The 20492-nt window shown below is 40.4% G+C and overlaps 1 protein-coding gene across 1 annotated transcript; it reads left to right on the top strand.

Annotated features, from left to right (window-relative positions):
- Positions 1-725: 725 nt before the first annotated feature.
- On the top strand, positions 726-20141 carry rps6ka5 (ribosomal protein S6 kinase, polypeptide 5). The gene is made up of 17 exons (XM_051389432.1): positions 726-1054; positions 4450-4521; positions 4715-4933; positions 5120-5235; positions 5344-5445; positions 6217-6300; positions 6459-6562; positions 6660-6810; positions 7013-7174; positions 8533-8658; positions 10115-10248; positions 11734-11827; positions 12759-12929; positions 13257-13448; positions 15111-15270; positions 15743-15906; positions 16619-20141. Exons 1-17 carry the CDS (start codon positions 874-876, stop codon positions 16910-16912), a joined length of 2526 nt encoding a protein of 841 aa, XP_051245392.1. The 5' UTR covers positions 726-873; the 3' UTR covers positions 16913-20141.
- Positions 20142-20492: the final 351 nt, after the last annotated feature.

Below are 20492 nucleotides of genomic sequence, written 5' to 3'. Positions count from 1 at the left end.
TGCCCAATACCTAAACCACTACTTTCACAAAACAAGATGTTTTCAATTGCTGTTGGAAAATGTAATGACATTTTATAAAAGCCATTACATTTTATTATAGACGTGCTCCCAGGTTAAAGGTATGTCCCCTTAACTGAATAATGCTGGCATGGTGGTGGAGGAAGTACTGAGATCATTAACTTAAGTGAAAGTAGCAAGTTTGGTATTAGTGTTATGTTATTGTATTATTATTACTAAATTACCTAAACTAACACATGTATCATATTTTATGAGATGATTATATGTTATGTTGTTCTTCAAACTATAAACAACTATGGTTTTTCAAATTAATGTGGAATAAAAAAGTGCAGTATGTATATTCTTTTTATTTATGAGTAGAATAATAAAGTCACGTAAAATAGAAATACACAAGTAAAGCCTCTCAAAGTTGTAGCCTACTTGAGAAAAGCACTACTTATTTTCTGAAATAAATAAAACATTCTGCTACATGTACTATTTCTGATCTGAACTTCAAATAATCTTTTAATGCGCAGTCGATTGCACTTTAATGTTTACACTTCTGACCTTTGACATTCGTGTATACGAGGCGCATTTGAAGGCAGCATCTGTCTTTTCGAGAGGGCGGGACCGTGTGTCGCTAACACGAAAACAGCCAATCAGAGATCAGATACCCACATAGCAACACCAATCAGCGACGAGGGACTGTCTGGTTGCGAAGGTAGTGGTAGTGTTGGTGTGCTGGCTGGAGGAAGCAAGTGTTTCCTTCGGGCTCGCTGTCGCTGTTACGCTTAGTAGCAACGGTCTGCCCATACAGTAACGTTATATCTGTTAAGTTAGGCGTCCTGACTATCATGTGTTTAATTCTCCTGCTCAATGATCCAGTTTCTGCATGTTAATGCGGCAAAACGAGCGTGCGAGGTGAACGTAACCTCGTCTGAAAAAAAAAAAAAAAAAAAAAAACATAATTGGAACAAGAAATTTACGATGCCATCCCCGATGGAGGGATCTTCCAGAGAAGGTGACCTCTTTACTGTGAAACATGAGCTTAAAAATGGTAAGTGAAGCTGCGAACTGGTTGAACTTTTTCTTCTAAATGTCTGTTTTATCCGCTGTGTGTATCTTTAGGAGACACGTGTCCCGGAGAAATGTTAGCTGGCTAGCTTGGGAAGAAGCAACTGTCAGTGTCAGTGGGTATTTGTAGTGAGCGCTAACATCAGCGGAACCCTTATTCAAGTCTTTAAATATATATATATATAAAAAAGGAAGGTTAACTAACGTTGCTGAGTGCCTTTATTACCTGTAACGTTAAGGTTTATACGCAAACTAACGTTACCTAACCAAACGTTAGCTAAACTGCTACTTAATAACCGCGGTCAACGCTGGTAATAACATTAGCCAGAAGCTAGTTATTAACGTGTAACAAGGCGACATCAGAGCTCAGCAGACCATCGACGGGAGAGATTTTGAGCAAGTTTGTGTCACTGTCGCCGCCTTAACTTAATCGTTAATTACTAAATCAAATAATTAGTTTGTTTTTTTCCCCCCCTTGTTGTTGTTGCCCTGGATTTGTTAGCGGTCACAGCTAACTTATCTGTAGCCAGCGGAGGGCAGACACCGCTGCAGTGCTGTCACATCACAAGAGCTTGGTTCTTGTCTTGCACGGTGTAGAGGGGTGTGTTAGGCACTGTTGGTTGGTGGAACAGTGGTTTTAAGAGGTAGCATTACTTCCTCTCCTTGCTTAGTGAACAACATCATCATCTTTTTTGCTGCAACAATTGCACTGAAATGACAGTTATAAAGTTATAAAGTAGTGTTGACATACAGTTATATTTACTGTTACGATTCCCAAATGTTTATGATTGAGACTTCAGTGAAGGCGGTTGTTTTGAGTAGAGAGTGGGCACGTCTCCTGATGTTAGTGTAGAGGGGCTGCTGAGTGAAGTTGAACACGGCCTCAGCTACAACTGGTTTATAATGACACAGTGCACTGTTCAGGCTGCAACATGACTATGCTGCACCCCCCCCTATTTACTGCCCTGCCCTAAATATCCAGTCAGTCTAGTTGTCAGTGGCACGTTTTTTTTTTTGGTTTTGTTTCTGGCATTAATTTTCACACAGCAGGTTAACCGCTGTATCAGCAAAAACTTCAGACCACTGCAGAAGCATTTGACTCAGAGGAGACAATAAAGCAAAATGACAAGATAGACCTACTTACCGACTCCATCCGGTCCAGGCCAGACTTTTTTTATTTTACATATTTTTGCAAGTACATTCTTTTCAAGCAGTGTGGTGCAAAATCAATCCATAAATGATCACTGTCTTTCTGTCATAAAGGTCCGGTGTGTAACATTTAGGAGGATCTGTAAGCAGAAAAGGAATTTAACATTAAAGTACATTTTCATTAGTGTACCTATACATCTATAAAATAAGAATCTTTATGTATTTGTTAGATGTTAGATAGCCCATAACGGACAAACCAAACACTGGCTGTAGACGGGGTGTTTCACTGGTTTTGCAGCCTTTGTCTTACGCCCTTGGAAAGCTGAGCTGTATTCAAACGGTTGCAATCTGCAACTTAACTGCTAGATGCCACTAAATCCTACAGCTTCCTGCAAAATAACAAGGATTTTTGCATTAAAGAATTGTAAAAAAATATACTACAGTGGACGTAATTGTTATAGTTATACGTTAGTATAATTAGTGGTAATTAGATGTTGGGTTTTTAAGATTGATCACTTAGGAAACAAACCCAAATACACAATTTAAGAAAAGTGTTTTATTTTGAACGACATGGGCATTTCCCTCCTGTAAGCTGAAGAGGTTCCGCTTGTCTCGCAGCAGGGCATCATCTGGTTGGACTCCTCTATCAGTCTATTAATAAACACTGAAATCAAACTTGGCCTTGGCAGGGTGAGCTTGACAAGGGTGTTATGTAACCTGAACCTCTGACCTCAAATTTGAAGCCAATGTTGTTGTTTGGAAATGACACGGTATACACTCGACCCAGAATGCCTAATAGTTGCAGCATTTCATATCGCGTGTAACAGGAGAAGCAGCGGAAAAGATTCAATCAGCCGTTTTAATTGCTCAGTAGCCTATTTTAAGAGTGTGAGACAGAAGGAATGTGTTCACTACAATGGACATGCATGTCTAAGAGCGTCCTATGCTCAGTCAGCTGTACTGGGACACTGATTTAGAAAGACATGAAGAGTCACTGACAGTGTTCTGAATTCACTGAAGATCTTTTATGCAAGATAATGACCTTTTGCTGGCTAATGTAGCAAGCTCACTTGCAGATTATGTTATACCATTGAGTGAGAGTAAGTCAGTTTTTTTTCTTTTGCACAAAACTGTTGTCATTAGGTCTTTATTTACATGAGGGAAGTTGATTAGGCTTGTGTTATGTCTGTAATATTTGCACATTTTTACAAGTTAACAAATTCACCATTGCAAGTGCTACCACTCTACTGCTGTTGTGCTATGTGTTTATTAAACCACCACGCAGATTTTCTCAACTGGTCCAGTGTTTTAAATCGCTGATCCTCCAAGTTAGAGCCCACTTCTCCAACCTTTTAGACTTCATTATTCATAATTCATTTTTATAACTTGGGCACCAGTTACAAAACTGGTATAGAGGACTGTGAGGTGATGTAGTGGGCCTTCCGATGTCCATGCGAGAGCCTCAGCTTTTGGCAACTACGGTTAAAAACAGCTGGTCAGTTTCAAATGTATTTACAATTTGGCTGTATCAACAGTATCAAATAGATATTAAGAATGCCTTCACTTATTTTGACAAGAGGCGGGTCATTTGATGGCTGAAATGTTAGCTCGTTAACTTGCTGGCTGATTAAGCATCTTTTTACCTTTTTACCATTTAGGAAGAAACAGCTACACTATAGAGAAGGGCCAGGATTAAAGGAGATCTAAGGACGAGTAAAATTGTTTTTAAATCAACCAGAGCCTTTTCTTTACTACAGTCCACAACTTGTACCTATTAATATCTTTAATATCTTAGTATTCTACTTTTATTGGTAAATGTCTTGTACTGTAGGTCATGCTAATTCTTCAGTGAGTCGTCTCCAGTAACGTGCTACCAATCATGGTAGGTGGGAGATTTATAATGCAACTGCAAACAGCAATTTCTGTAGCAAACAGTCAGTGCAGTGAATATAAATGGGAATTTTCCTGTCTTCCAGATAAGCCTCAGTGGAAAAATACCTCATGTGGAAAATATTTTCTGTTTTTGTTAAGGTCTAGCTTAATTAATATTGTGAAAATATACTTTCATGCACAATTTCTGAGGAAGGAATGCACCTTAAGGGAATACATGTACTGGTCTCCTGTTATTTTACTTTGGTATTTTATCATTAAAGCCACATTTGTTTTGTTATATGAAATGAGTGGTTTATCTGATTCTCTTGTAATATTTTATTTCTACTCTGACTTCAGCCAACCTGACGGGCCATGTAGAGAGGGTGGGCATTGAAAACTTTGAGCTATTAAAGGTGCTGGGCACAGGAGGTGAGTAAAACTTAATACCTTTATTCTCTGTGTGTTGAACAGAACATGACATTTAAATGATAGTTTGCATGCCAGTCTGGCATCTGATATAGTGTGTTTTTGAAATGATAAGCATGCCATACCGGTTATTTTTGTTTAAGCCTTTGCCCTGCACTGAACTTTGCTCTCTTCCTTTGTTTATTTTAACCACCAGCATACGGCAAGGTGTTCCTGGTGAGGAAAGTGAGTGGTCATGATGCGGGAAAGCTGTATGCCATGAAGGTTCTGAAAAAGGCCACTATTGTACAAAAGGCAAAGACTGCTGAACACACACGGACGGAGCGGCAAGTGCTGGAGCACATCCGCCAGTCTCCATTCCTCGTAACACTTCACTACGCTTTCCAGACGGATACCAAACTGCACCTCATTCTCGGTTAGAATATTTAATATGAAACATATGTTTATATAAGCAAAAGAAAAGGTTAATCATTGTCTTTAACCCAGGGAAAGATTTTTGAATTAGAAACTTAAAAGAAGTATTTTCCCTTCCCTGTAGAAAAACCAACCAGCTTATATTATTTTGGATGAAACGTGACATGCATGATATCTTCCATTATAGATTATGTAAATGGTGGGGAGCTCTTCACACATTTGGTGCAAAGGGTGCGATTTAAGGAGCAAGAAGTAGCCTTGTACAGTGGAGAGATTGTGTTGGCACTAGAACATCTACACAAGGTAACCATCAGATTCAACATAATCAAGGCCTCTTGTCTGTTCAGAAGTCAGCTATTGCTGCTTACATGCTGTATGTTTAACTTGCCACTTGTCGTTTACTTGTCGCAGCTTGGGATCGTCTACCGGGACCTGAAACTTGAGAATATTCTTCTGGATTCAAGTGGTCATATAGTTCTCACAGACTTTGGCCTCAGTAAAGAATTTGATCAGGTACAGTATGTCTTAACAATATGTGTTACAACCTCTCAGTCCTCCTCAGAAAGGAGTGCAAAAGCTGATGGAAGCCTTGAAATTAGGCTTCCATCAGCTCTTACACTCCTTCTGAAACTGACCTATCTTTCTGTTCTCATAATAGATTTAGAAAGAACCAAAAAAGGCATTTTGCTTTTTCCTTAAAGGCCCTCAAAAAACAATTTTCTCTTTAGCTTTTTCTCTTTCAGCAAAGGGGTCCTACTTGAACACACAATTTTCTCTCAAAATAAAAACAGTATTGGTTCTTTCACGTGAGAGAAATCATCCTATGAGCTCTTGGTTTGAAGTGGACAGGCTTAGTTGAGAAAAAGGTGATGTCACCTACCTCCATACAGATCATCAGTTGTGGTGCTTTTTGCTTATGTTGCCAGGCCACTGTCAGTCAGATCTGAACAAACCTCACCCACACAGTCTCGATGAAGCAGTTAAACTCTTAAAAATGAATAATGCCTAGAGATTGGTGTCCTTTTGCTTTTGATGAGACTAACAAAATGAGGACCCGCTTGAAGAAACTGCTTTATCGGGCTAACAGAGGTTAAAAGGTCCACAGAACCTTTAAATATTACAGAGAAACTTTTAAGATTCCTCAGGTGCTTTAATCATTCTCTTTCAGTCCTGGCCACTTGCAGGCATTTTAAAACACAGAGAAGACTAGGATCCTCTGCATTTTGTGTTGTATTTGGAAATTTAAAATGTGTCAATTGATGATTTTGTGTATTTTAAAAACAGATGGAAAGGGCATTTTCTGTTTGTGGCACCATTGAATATATGGCTCCAGAAATTGTGGAAGGCGGAGAGTCTGGACATGACAAGGTAATTTATAGTTTTTATCTTTTATGCTGTCTCCTGTTCGATCAAATCAAGCAGCCCAGACTCTCGCCCCGTATTTCTGAATGTGTGTGCTCTCTACTGAGATTTGTCTTTTAGTCTGTTAAGCCAAAGTCATGAGTGGGTGCTTTCATGCATTCCAGGCAGTGGACTGGTGGAGCCTTGGCGTGCTGATGTACGAGCTTCTGACTGGCGGATCACCCTTCACCGTTGATGGAGATGAGAACTCACACACAGACATTGCCAAGTATGGATTTCTCCCTGATCGTCAGCCACAGTTTTTCAGCTATCCTTCAGTTATAATCTCTCTACAGCACTGACCATATCTGTCTTACACATCACAGGAGGATTTCAAAAAAGGACCCTCCTTTCCCCAAAGACATGGGACCACTGGCCAAAGATGTCATCCAGCGACTCCTCATCAAAGATCCAAAGAAGAGATTGGGTTCGGGGCCTAGTGGAGCAGAGAATGTAAAAAAACAGCCGTTTTACCAGGTGGATCTCATTGCCTGTCTCAACTATTTCACAATATTTAGAAAAACTAAATAGCAGGATGGGCTGTTACTATACATAATGGGGCTGCTTTGAGTGAATAGCATTTAGGAAAACTGAGTGTCTGTATAAGCTGTGTTAATAAGGATGGGGATTAACCAAAATGTTTGTCTTTTTTTTTTTTTTTTTTTTAAACTCACTTTAGAAAATTAACTGGGAGGACCTGGCAGCTAAGAAGGTTCCTGCCCCATTTAAGCCAGTGATTCGGGATGAGCTGGATGTCAGCAACTTTGCTGAAGAGTTCACAGAGATGGACCCCACCTACTCTCCTGCAGCCCTTCCTCAGAACTGTGACCGCATCTTCCAGGTGGGAGGGTGTTAAGGAATGTTAGACAACCAGACTATTTTTTGTTGTGACTCATGGTTTTGTTGTTTAGAGACAGGAACATTTCTTTGTGCGCCTTGCAGGTCATTGCGCAGGACAACATTTATATTTGCATCTGCTTTGTGCTGATGTTTGTCTGGGCTTTAGTTGCAGGCAGTGTGAAATGTTGACACGGATGAAAAATCGCATTATACATTATCCGTTTTTTGTCTGTGACTATATTTGACATACTCCACAGCAATTGAAGTAATCAAGTGAAGTTTTGAATGTCCTCAAAAGGTTGCTGTAAGTCAACATGAGTCTGTCTGTGTGCACTGGTATTCAAATTGACTAAAGGGTCTTTTATTGAAGTAATTGCTGCCATATGCAGCTCTTATTGAAGTAACAGATGTGAATGACTATTTTTGATGTAGCTTTGAACCATAATATGGCCCACAACTCCGTGCCAGCTGATGGCTGTCTGATGTATTGCATGAAATTTCAACTCTGATTGCCTTCTGGATCCTTGAGCTTGGTAGATCAATAGATCCATTAACGGGCTTCTCTCATGGAATAAAAGGTTACACTTTGAGAGCATCACCACGTCTGTCTCGGTTACGCCTTCAGTCTTTGATTGCCAACTTCATCTTGGCTTTTTTCGCTCTCAGCTGCCATTCATATAGTCTGAAATTTTGTGGTCTTTATAATTTGCAAGCCTAGCAATCTCTGAGATAACGACAGCAATCCCAATTTTAAACCGTGCACTTGCTCCCCCACCGTGCCTCACAAAACAAAATTAAAATTGCATTAAGTGTGCCAAGATGTAATTTCACAGCAGAGCAATCAAATATTCAAGCCCGGCAATTTAGGGCATCTCATTCATTCAACATCCATCCTTCCGTCCATCCATGGCTGTCACTACATACCACACAGCTGTGTGTGTGTCGGTGAAAAAGGGAAAGAGAGATTAATGCCAGCTCAAAGCTTTGGGCTCCCCACAGCTGGAATTAAGCAGGCAGCGCTTCACAATGACAGGTCTAACAATAGGAACAGCTGGACAGCCACTGTCACTCACGAATGAACAGAACTGAGTTTATTGTGGAGCTGTCAGGCTGGTGTGGCATTTGAAGAAAATGCACAACAATTTGAAGTTTTATAGTTAATATTGAAACATATAAAATACAGTAAGTGTCTATATATTTATGTTATATATAAAATAAAGTATTATCTGGGATTTTAATGCTGTAGTCTTTTGAACTGCAGCAATGGATGTTTCCTCTTCCTCTGTTCATATAGTCCAGCCCTGGCTTTATGTCTTTGTAAAATGTAAACACTTAGAGTTGATGTGTTTCTGTGCGCAGGGCTACTCTTTCATGGCCCCATCCATCCTGTTTAAGAGGAATGTGGTGATGGACGACCCTGTCCAGCTGTGTGGGGGCTCTGAGAGGCCAGGCTCTGCAGCGGTGGCCCGCAGCGCCATGATGAAGGTAAGATGAATGGACTTGGATCCCCCTGTACAAACACACTTAAGCTAATGGCTGCTGTCACAGACAGATGAGACTTTTCCCTCCTCTTCATTCCACTAGAACTTTTTTCTACTGTACTTGTTTCACTGCAGTCAGATTCAGTTTCCAAACATGATCCTGTTTATTTGAGGCTGTTTGTTCATGGATGCACTTGTGTATCTGTGCAAGAAAATGCCCTTTAAGAAGGTAGCAGTGCAATGCTTTTTGTGGCTCATCGGGTTTCAAGTTTTCTCATCAACATCCTGGGTACGTGTTGGTGTAGAAATTTTGTGTTGATTTAAGTGATATGAAATTGAGCAGTTTCATATCACTTTTTTTTTTTTCATATGAATTGAGCTAATTTTTTTTTATTGGTATTTGTTATATTGGTCGCAAATTATTTTAATATTAGCAGTTTTTTATCAATAAACCAAATGCTGGATTATGGAATTGAAGTAAAATTAGCATTTTGGCTTGTAACCTTGGTCATAGCCTTGTTGTACCCTTTAGTGCTTTCACATTAGAAAGGGGAAGTTTCAGGCAGCAGTCAGGCAACTATGTGCTCAGAATTCCATTAAAGCCTCAGCTCACTGTGCTGTCACAAACTGGAAGCTAGTTAACATGTCTTGTCTTATCTTGTAGTCATCTTCAGTATGTAGTTTCAGATCTGGAGAATATAGTTTTTTCACAGCGTGACTGCTTTGTACATATGTAGCTTACATCTTGTATGCAAATGAATTTGACAAAATTGCACAACAAGAGAAGTTTACTGGGTTCCTTCCTCAAACAGTGTTCATGGATTGCTGCAGGTCACTGTGTGGTGATATATGTAATAAAGCAAATAAAGTTTTATGATCACAAAAACAGCAACAAGCTTTAATTTGATAATCACATAGAATAAGTAATATTTATAAAAAGCAAAGGCTGCAGTCAAGGGACTTGGGGAAAGGGTGAAAAGTGGGACATGGGGTTGTGAGATGGGTTGTTGCCAGTGGTTATGGAAAATGCTGTATATACATGACCTCTAGATTATTATTAAATTTAAGAACACATAAAAGACTGCTTATTCCTCACCTACGTGAATTGTGTCTGTGTGGAGAACGAGACATAACATGGAATGTAAATAAAAGTGTACCAAGGACATGACTGTGTAATATAAGCCAAGTAGCAGTAGTTACAGCATTCTCTATAGAAGAGATAAAAGCAGCCGTAGAGCTGAGATAAATATCACAGTGAAGAGTTTAGTGTAATGTATTTTCATATACGAAATAATTGTATGACGATTTTATTGAAGTACAACAACAATGTAACAACAATGAGGTCATTCTTTAATTGAGGTCACTTGCAATCGTTGGACATATTGGTGATGCCTCTCAGTTAAATTTTATATTTGACCAAACAGCTTGTTTTGGCTCACAATTCCCCCCTCCCCCTGCAGGACTCACCTTTCTATATGAGTTATGAGATGGACCTGAGGGACAGTGTTCTGGGAGAGGGAAGCTTCTCCATCTGCAGACGCTGCACACACAAGAAGACTGGACAGAAATACGCAGTCAAGATTGTCAGCAAGAGGTAAAAGCCCCCAGCCTGCTAGCTCAGATGTGTTTGTCAACCCAGTTGCCTTTGGCAGCGTGAGATATTTATAGTTTGACTGGATAACTCTTCTCCCTGGCAGAAATTGGACTGTTGTCAACCAACTCTAAATACAGTCTTAGAAAACAAATGAGGTTAGACTTAGATTAATTGATGAATAGAAAATAATGTCATAATTTGACTTGATTACATAATATCTCAGATTCTTTTTGCCCCATTACTCTGTTTAAGGTTAACAGATGTAGGTTAAATTAATGTAAATATATCTCTGCTCACCAGCCTACTTGTTTTTGCTGGCAACTGCTACAAAATAAGCTTTGATCGTGTGTGTGTTGACTGCAGTCCTACACTACACTCCTAAACTGACAGTGTAGCACCACATTTTATGGCTCTAATAAAAGCAAGCCTCACTGGGGTTTCTAATACAAGCTCACCCTGATACAGCGCATGTTTCTACAGCACGTTCAGAAAGTAAATCACACTTTGCTCACAGCACCACATTGTGTTATAACCGTGCATTAGTTGGAATTTGCCCATATCAGGTTAAAGAAATCTTTAAAAGAAAGAGTTGCAGAGCAAAACAGCCCTTAAAACCTGATAGAAATGCCTCCTAATTTGACAGTGAGAGAACTTTTGAGAACTGAACGTTGTGGGCTACCAAATGTGCTTTGTGCGAAATAACCAAGCACAGGAATATGCTAACCTCACAGAAGCCACAAAATTATGCTGTAGAAATGTCATGCAAAGAGTTGAGTTAATGGGTGATAGATACGCTGACTCAGGATATTCTGTCTTCTTTCTAAAGCGTGGTTTTGCTTCTCTTGGTACTTTATACAGTATGTTTATTATTATTATTATTATTATAAGTTATTTGGTGGATGTTTTAGAAGCACGCAGCAGGTAAATCAGCAGTTTAGTTTCAGATAGGCGACGTCATTAACAAGCCTCCTCTGCTCGCGGTTCAGTTGCTGTTGTGAAAACGTAATTGTGAGTGACAAAAACCCAGAATGTGAGCAACTTCACAAAACTCAGTGCTGACCAACAAAGTAACAGAGCACGTACAGCCTGTATGATGTAGAGTGGCGTGGCAGACAGTGTGTGACAGAGATGAGGAAAACAAAGCATTTTGTCAGCAAACAATAAAACACCAAAAGTAAAGTGGAGAATTAAGTTAAATTAAAAAGGTGAAATAAGAAATGACCTATAGAAATAGAAATATATCCTCCGCAGTCATTCTGTGGAAAACACTGTAAAGCTCTAAGCTGAACCCAATAACCAAGAAAAGGCTGCGGTTTAAGTTGTGTCATGTTGAACATGTTGGCTGCCAATGAATACACAGTTGTCAATTCATAATTTAATAATTAATTTGAATAATTGTAATTCATTTCTCACTCTACTGTGTATGTGTGTATTTATGTTGTATTTTGTGACAGTTATCTGGCTTCCTGCTTGTGTTTGCTGTAGGATGGAGGCACAGACTCAGCGGGAAATAGCTGCTCTGAAGCTCTGCGATGGCCACCCTAACATTGTCAAGTTACATGAAATTTACCACGACCAGGTAAGGTTTATTGCGGCGGCTACGTTGGCCACCATAAATTCTGTTTTGCATGGCTCTCTGTGGAGCCTGTGGGGACTGCAGCCTTATTAAGTCCTGGAACTGGAACAAGGCAGATTAATGGGGAAGCTTGAAGCCCTCGAGGTCTGTCTCCGTCTCTTCATGTATTGTCCCATAAACATCTCTCCGTGTGCTCGATATTTCACACCAAACGTATTTTTAACTGCAGCTGTAGAAACATCCATTGAGCACCACTGAATAGAAACAACCTAGATTTACTTGTGTTGCTAATCGAGCTGCACACTCAAACCAAACTAAGTGTGGATGCGTTCCAACTGAAGCTTACCTCGGTTATTGGGAAGGTGTGTCCGTGTGGCTGACTGTGTACAGGTTCATTAGCCCCGGTCCTTCAAGCCTAGGAGCACCACTCTAGACCTGATGAGCTCAGTGGGGTTATTACTGTACCTCAGAGGCCTGTGACCCAGATCAAAGCAGCGCTGCCTCGCCTCGCCTCAACCGAGTCCTGCCTTTGTTCCACAGACCCAGCACTAATGAGAAACTCTACCCTGCTGCCCAGACACATTATTCCCTTCCCACTTTGTTTGGACCCTTTCAGTTTTCCTCAGTACCATTATGGTTTGATCTTACCATCATGGGATCAAGGATGGGCTGTTTTTGCTAAATTTATTATGCAACAAAAAAAAATCCCCGTCCTCCATTTCACACATTAACATTCTGCTGTGTTAAACTGGCAGTGCAAGCTGTAAAAAGCAAGATTTATTATACATCAGAAAACTTTTTATTATTGCAAAACCTATAGGAATGTTTGCACCTACTGTAATATTTCAGAGCGTGGCAGAGAATTAAGGTTGAAATGGGTGCAACAGAGGTTGGTGAGAAGTGTAAATATATTCTGTGTTTGTGTTTGCTGCAGCTCCACACATATCTGGTCCTGGAGCTGCTCGGTGGAGGGGAGCTGCTGGAGAGGATCCGTAGAAAGCAACATTTCAGTGAAACAGAGGCCAGCCGCATCATGCGAAAACTGGTGTCAGCTGTCAGTCATATGCACGACGTAGGAGTGGTGCACAGGGACCTTAAACCGGAGGTATTGGACATAGACTCCGCAAGACTACTGCTATAAATGATTTTCTCTCTGAACAGAGTTTGTGCCTTTATGATGAATACAGACACACTGGATCATACGCTTTAAAAACAGAATTACTGTGTTTTTCTGAACTTTGTATGATTTGTGGTATCGTCATTCTGACTCTGCAATCTTTTACACAACAGGAGTAAAATTGTTTGACCCTAACATGGGTCAAAAGTACCTGGTCAGACAAGTCTTGATGTCCAATTTAGTAAGCTCTTGAGTGGACCAGTTCTGCAGAGCAGAAAGAAATGATTGCTGTCCGTGTCTTGAATTGCTTCGTAGAACCTGCTCTTCACAGACGAGAGTGAGAACTCCGAGATAAAAATCATAGACTTTGGCTTTGCTCGCCTCAAACCACCAGACAATCAGCTCCTGAAGACTCCGTGCTTCACGCTGCAGTACGCAGCGCCAGAGATACTCAAATATGACGGCTACGATGAGTCCTGTGACCTGTGGAGTCTGGGGGTCATTCTGGTAAGTGTGTGTGGGACGGCAGAGCCATGCTCGGGTTAAAACAAAATACTGGTAGTTAAACTGATAGAAAATCATTCATTATATGACTTAACATTATCCTCTGGAGAAAGACCCATCAGCAGCCCATTATTTCAGTATTTTATTCTACAGCAATTTGAACAGCAATTGTAAACACAACAGGGAAGAAAACTTATGTTCACGTTCAATTCTTGTTTTTATTTATTAGAATTATGCCCCACATCAAGATCAAGCTTTCAGTTTGATAACAATAATTCTGCTCAGTCAGGAATAGGACTAAATAACAGATCATTAATTGGCCCTATTCAGGAGCATCATTTTACAGTCACATAACAAATACATCCCTCACTTTCCACAATGCAACAGGAAAGTGACCTGATTATAAAACTTATAATGTATAAAACTCTTTTCAAAATCCACAGCTCCAAGCTCCACTTTAAAGTAGTTTTTTGTAATAATGTTAACTGAAGCATTTCTAAAACTAAATTAATGTTTAATCATGAGCCCCACACAGTGTTGATTTGTTGATGTTATCCAGTTTATGGATTCAACATTTGCTGCAGGCCATTTTGATGAAGCAATCAGCTGTTATTTAACTGATTTTGGCTGATTTTGTGGTTTAGGCTTTCAGTGATTGTGTATATGTAAGGGGGGTGTTTTGCGTGTCAATACTCACATGTATGTATGCATGTGTGTGCATGTTCTGTTTCTAATCTGTTTTGCATGATATTCAGCTCCCTCTCTTGTTCAGCGCTACTGCCCTCAGCATCCTGTGGTGAGCTGACACAGTTTAAGGCTCACCACAGAGTGAAGAGCAACCAGCCCGACTCTCAGAGCTGTTAAGGCTGCGCTCATTTGAAACGGTGCTTCCCGGTAGCGGAAATGTCATCCTAATTCAACCTTTTTCTGCATAGAGGAGGAAAATTAAAATGAGAGGTAGAGATGAGACGGAGAAGGCACACGAGTGGGGGGCAGAGAGTTGAGAGAAAGGTTTCTGTACTTGGCCAGTCATCCATACAGACTCTGTGCTCTCTGTGCAAGTGCTATTTCGCACCGTCGCCCCCTAGGGGGGATATAGGAGTAGTGTGCCTTGTGGAGCTTTGATGAAATGGCTACTGACAAGCTGTGTGCACAATGCCCTGGAAGCAAATTGAGCCAACCCAGAGAGGGAGAGAGAGAGAGAGATCAGGGCACGACAGATCTTCCACCGCCAAAAGGGCTGTTCCCAACTACTGTCATTTTAATGAGAAATCCGAGGGCAGACGTAAGCAGGCCAAGGTGAGAGTATCCTGTTCACTCCGCTGAGCACAGACCACTCTTCTGTTTAGTGCTGGTTCAGCCATGGTCAACAACATTGCAGCATAACAATGGAAAAATGTGGACAGTCGTGATCGGTTAAGAGCTCCTCTCATGTTGTTATTTGAACAGCAGATATGTTTTAACACTAATGCTTCGTTAGTTTCCCAGCTCATCGTAGGCAACGTGATTAACAAAAACATGTAGCATTTTCATGTGCCACGCTGACCATACAAGATGTTTAGATTAGATTTATATATAGAAATACAGATGTTTTATATTCAACATTTAACCTAGTAATTGTATTCATGATGCTTTGACAGCAGTTTGTGTGTTTGTTTTTTGCAGTACACCATGCTGTCTGGCCAGGTGCCTTTTCAGTGTCAGGAGAAGAGCCTGACCCACACCAGTGCTGAGGAAATCATGAAGAAAATCAAACAGGGGGACTTCTCGTTTGAAGGCGAAGCCTGGAGAAATGTGTCCCAGCAGGCCAAGGACCTTATACAAGGTGAGGATGGGCACTGGTGGCTTGTAGTTAAATCCGGTGAAAACTATGCTAGAACTTTTATTTCACAAGATGAGCCATCAGACGTTTTATCATCTTTAGACTGTGGTTTGGAGAATTTTTTGTGACAAATTTAGAGGAAATGGGTTCACTATAGTGTGTTAAATTGGCAAAAATGCTGTAATTGCCATTGTGTCATGCAATGTCAAGTATTTATTTAGACCACACATGTTACAGGTGTAATCACACTAAAAAATAAGATTGTATAAAATTGTGTAACTAAATATAAGCATTTTGCATTATTGTTGGAAATACAGGACTATTTTACTCCATTTGTATATTTATAATTTAAATGTAAACTAATGCCACCCAAAGTAGCCCACAGTGACTTCCTGAAGTGGCTCACCTCCTCACTCACGTATTAAGAGTGCTAAAAGTAATTATCTCATTAATTATCCATGTCTTGTTCGTGTAGAGCTGCTGACGGTGGACCCAAATAAGAGGATTAAGATGTGCGGCCTACGTTACAATGCCTGGCTCCAGGATGACAGCCAGCTGTCCTCCAACCCACTCATGACCCCAGACATTCTTGGCTCCTCCACTGCCTCCGTCCACACCTACGTCAAAGCTACCTTTAATGTACGTAATGACACACAATTCATGCTCATTTTAGATGTAGGTCAGGAATTCCCTCCGTTCAGGCTTCCTGTAGTAAGATTTGGGTTGTATTAAACGATTGCTTTTCAAACTGCTCATGGACTGTACAGAATTACTCTCAAACCCATAGCAATTGACTTGAAAGCCAAAATATTGAAATTAACAATATAAGTGTGTAATTAGCTAAATTGTCCAGACTACCATTGAAACAGCAAAATTATTATTATTTTTTTTTATCGGTAATAACACAAAATGTTAGCAATGCAAGTTAAGCTTAGAGCAGAAAATGCAGGGATACACCAATCTGATATGCTAGAATTGGTATTAGCCCTTATACTGACCCTGTTTAAGTTGATTGGGTATGCACCAGACGTGCCTGATCCACATATTCCACATATATAATTTAGTTCCTTTGAAAAATGTTGTGTTTCCTCCTTCAGTTACTTTCATTCAGTCATGGCGGGTCACCTACTGCTACAGCAGTCTGGTCTCGTGTTGCCTTACATAAACATAATAATAAGTAGCACACTTTAAATTTGGATAAAAGACAGCACCACTACAGGTAGAGTGGAGTATTCAAAATCAGCAGAAACCCTGAGTTGAGGAATGGGTATCGGAAGAGAAAGAGCTAGGTCACTGCATCCCTTTGAAAATAATTCAAAAGACTCACCAATCCCCTCTTTGTTTGTCCCAGGCATTTAACAAATGTAAGCGGGAAGGTTTCCGCCTGCAGACAGTGGACAAGGCACCACTAGCCAAGAGGAGGAAGATGAAAAAGACAAGTACCAGCACAGAAACTCGCAGCAGTTCCAGCGAGAGCACCCACTCTTCGTCCTCCTCCTCCCAGTCTCAGGAGAAGACTTTTCCAGGGGGCGACACCAACCCGCAGCCCTGCAACAGCACACCCGTAAACACACCTGTGGCACTGGGAACGGACTCTGAGCACCAACCAGCGCATCCAGCCTTTCACTTCTCAGAAGAACAGTGAAACAGCGAGACAACAAGGGAGATTCAGTTAGCTTCATGAACTGCAGGATGGCTTGGACCAGTGTAGAGACAGCTCTCTTCTCTTTCTCTCTGTCCCTGGCAGCTCTCTGCCTCTGGCTCAATTGCATGGACGTCCGCACGTCTCCAAAATCAAGCATGCAGCAGGAGCAGCAACCGTCACCTCAATATCAATCAACCAATCATCACTAGCAATAGCCTATCCCTTTTTTTTTTTTCTCTCTCTCCCACTTTCACACACAGACTGTATCAATCAGGGACTGGACCAGGAAGAAGTTGTCACCAGTGTCCAACATGAAAAGGGCTGTCCTACTGCCCCAGGTCCAGACAGACAATGGAGAGACATCTTCAAACTCGTCACAGCTCCACCTGTCCGCTCTATTTACCTGTCTTTGTCAATGCCTCCAGAGGTTTTAAAGGGAAAGTCGTAGTGTTTACACCATGGATGCTTTGTATTTTTTGTCAAAGAGAGAGAAGGAATGCAACGTGCTGCAGCGTAATGTAATTTGGGTCCACTTCTCTTTTCTGGGAAGTCTCTGCAAGATGGAGCAGGGTATTTATATGTGAATTTTACAGACTGAAATTTATTTATGATAAGCTATATTGTTAACTTATTTATGGTTCAGACTGATCTGAAAAGAAATAATGGATACAGTGAGTCTTTTAAAAAAAAAAATTGTGTATGTGTGTATTTTTCCTTATCAGCTCAAAAGACTGTTTCAATGTTGTCTGATGGTTGTTCATACATCTTTGTACTCATCATAGACATCAATGCTTCAAGTAGGATACTGAGACACACTTATGTAGATATTGTAACATTATGGGCTAGAAGAGATTAATACCATTAGCTATTGGTTAATGGTTGAGAAGCAGTCAGATTTATGTTACCAAAGTCTTTTGGACTCATAACATTATTTATGGAGGCTTGTGGGAATGAAATGCAGCTTTGTCCAGTGGTCAAAAAAAAAATCAATTTCCTTGTTCATAAGGATTAAAAAAAGCAAAAGTGTAAACTTCTTTTTGTAGGAACAACCAAATGTAGATGTAGTATGTTCAGCCAAATCTGTGGTTTTATTGTTGTTTAGGGAGTACTGCTGCCTGAGGGGATGTGACCCCACAAGAAGAGCTATATTTAGACTTATTTTTGCCTCTGATGTGGGAGTATGACTACTTAAAGTCTCAGCATTACTGCTGTTCCACATTGTCTGATCCTCAAGTCGGTATATTTATCCCAGCAGCGGATTTGCCTTGTGTGGTATATAACTTAATTGTCTCATTCTCACTCAACCAATTGGATTGAGCAGAATGCCCCTAATGGAAAATTCAGATCAGCTTAGTGCTAAATCCGTCCAGAAGTTTGTGGTCAAGTTTTCCAAGATCCAAAATGCCAAAGGGCAGCTTCAAGTGGCTTCCTTTTTCAGATACAGTTCATTTTAAAATGGAAAGGGTTATGTGCCAAAAAAATTCAGTAAAATCAGGTAATGGACAGGTTTGAGTCTTTGAGTTAAGGGTTGTGAGACATTAACACTATTTTAATGCAATATAGTAAAACAAAGTTGCCCCTTGTGCCACTGCCCTAAGTCATCTACAACCTAAGCCTACTACAGCAAATTATTTAAAAACTTCAGTTCCAGAGGACAGACCTCAAACAAACACTCCTTTTACGTTTGACACCATCCCTTGCTCTATTTACCATGTTGTACTGCATGACTGAAATGGTGATCTTTGCACTGTGTGACAGCTCTCACTTTGAGGCGGATATCTGGTTAATATTAAGTCCCCAGTGCATGATTTAAACTGAAACACCAACCTCTTCTTTTTCTTTGTTTTTATGGGCTTTTTTATGGGCTTTTTTTTTTGGGTGGGGGGGGAGGGCAGATTCTTACTTGATTTAATGTGAGTTTGTTTACTTGCACATTTGAATATCCCTGATTTAATTTGGGACTTGGGAGTTTTGCTGTTAGAGGTGTGATGGATGTAAACACCAAACCCCTTTTACAATAGCCTGAATATTGTAATGCTCCAATGTTACAATACTGTGTTTAGCCAGGGTAGTTAGGCAAGTAAAATGCCATGCTCTGAATTGTTTTTTGCAAGTATGTGTTAGTCTGTTTCTATGGTAATAGTTGAAATACTGTATTCTGTTAATATGTACAGGGGTATTTGTGTTCAGTATGTGAAGCTGCCTAGAAACAGTTTCTCCTGCTTAATCAGGATAGAAATTCTTAGTTGGACTACTGTGAGCGTTTAAATACACTCCCTCATCTTCTTCCATTTTAATGCACTCTGAATCTGAACCAAAGCATTAACTTCAAGGTAGCTGCTCTACGCTGCATGAGATATTTTCTTTCATGCAAATATGCAAAGAAATGCTTCATATATCACAGTTTCTGTATGTTTTGTCCAAACTGGTGAAATATGTTAGATGTTTCTAGTGCAGATCATTTTGTAACAGCGTACAGTGTTTTTCTTCAGAGATCCTTTTATAGGATCTATATCCATATCCAGCACATTATCATGCTTTTAAACTATGCATCTCTTTTTGCTGTTGTGTTGCTTTTACCATTTCAAAAAGACTTAACCAAATGGGTCCAAATGTAATGCTTAAAAGGACGTATTACGATTTACATATACTGTACTTTTACTCTGATGGCATCAGCCACAATAGAAATAGCAATGTAGGATCCATTGGTGTATGAAAAGCTGGAATCCTTAGAGCTAAACACTACAAAGCTCTTGTCTAACGTAGTTCGCATGAGTTCCCCGTTGCTGCCTCATTAAGCCTCTTTTCTTTTGTTTGGGTGTATTAATAGCTCAAGTGGAGGAAGAGGAAAAGTGTCCTATATTGAGCTCCCCTCTGGGAGCCAGGCTCTATTAGCTGATGTACTGCAGTGCTGTTTGTTCCAAAGAAAATACCATACTCTACTCACTGCCTCTGTGGGACCCAGCTCACTTTTCTTTGTAGGGAAAATAACTATCCCAGGAAAGGGTTGCTTTAGTACCAACGTCTCTCGGGGCGGATTTTGAAACTAGGTTCTCCCCCCCTTTTATGAACAACTTGTTCAGTGTGCCACTATGAGTGAGAGAGAGAGAGAGACAGAGAGAGGGAGGGAAAGAGAGAGGGAGGCCAGCTTTGATTTGATGTCCTGTTGTCTTTGATACATTTTTTTGTAGGTTCCCTGGTATTTGAATGAAAGTTCCTTTTCTGCCTACAGTGCTTCCTCTTTTTTGCTTCTCTCTGAATGAAGGTTGGAAACCTGACAGCCTAAACCTTTGTACCTTTCTGCCGCATTAATTAGAGGGCTTGGTACTGTTTGTCGGCTGCCGTGAGTTTTAGAGTCAAGGGATTGGGATGTTCATGTGTGCTTCTGTACTTCTGTCAGTGGTGTCGTGCTGTATGAGCTTAAGAGACAGATGAGGGTGCCAAAGCTGAAAGTGACATTGAACATCTTGCAGTGAAAGCTCAGCTTCTCAGTCAGGTGCTTTTGTGCATACAATGTCTATGAATGTGATACTGTTTTGGAAAGATACTGTGGCTAGTGTGGCTCTTATTTGGCCAGCTT

The sequence above is a fragment of the Dicentrarchus labrax genome, unplaced genomic scaffold, assembly GCF_905237075.1.
Source record: "Dicentrarchus labrax unplaced genomic scaffold, dlabrax2021, whole genome shotgun sequence".
NCBI lineage: Eukaryota > Metazoa > Chordata > Actinopteri > Moronidae > Dicentrarchus > Dicentrarchus labrax.
Note: the sequence above shows the minus strand (reverse complement) of the source record. Positions and strands in the feature narration are given on the sequence as shown.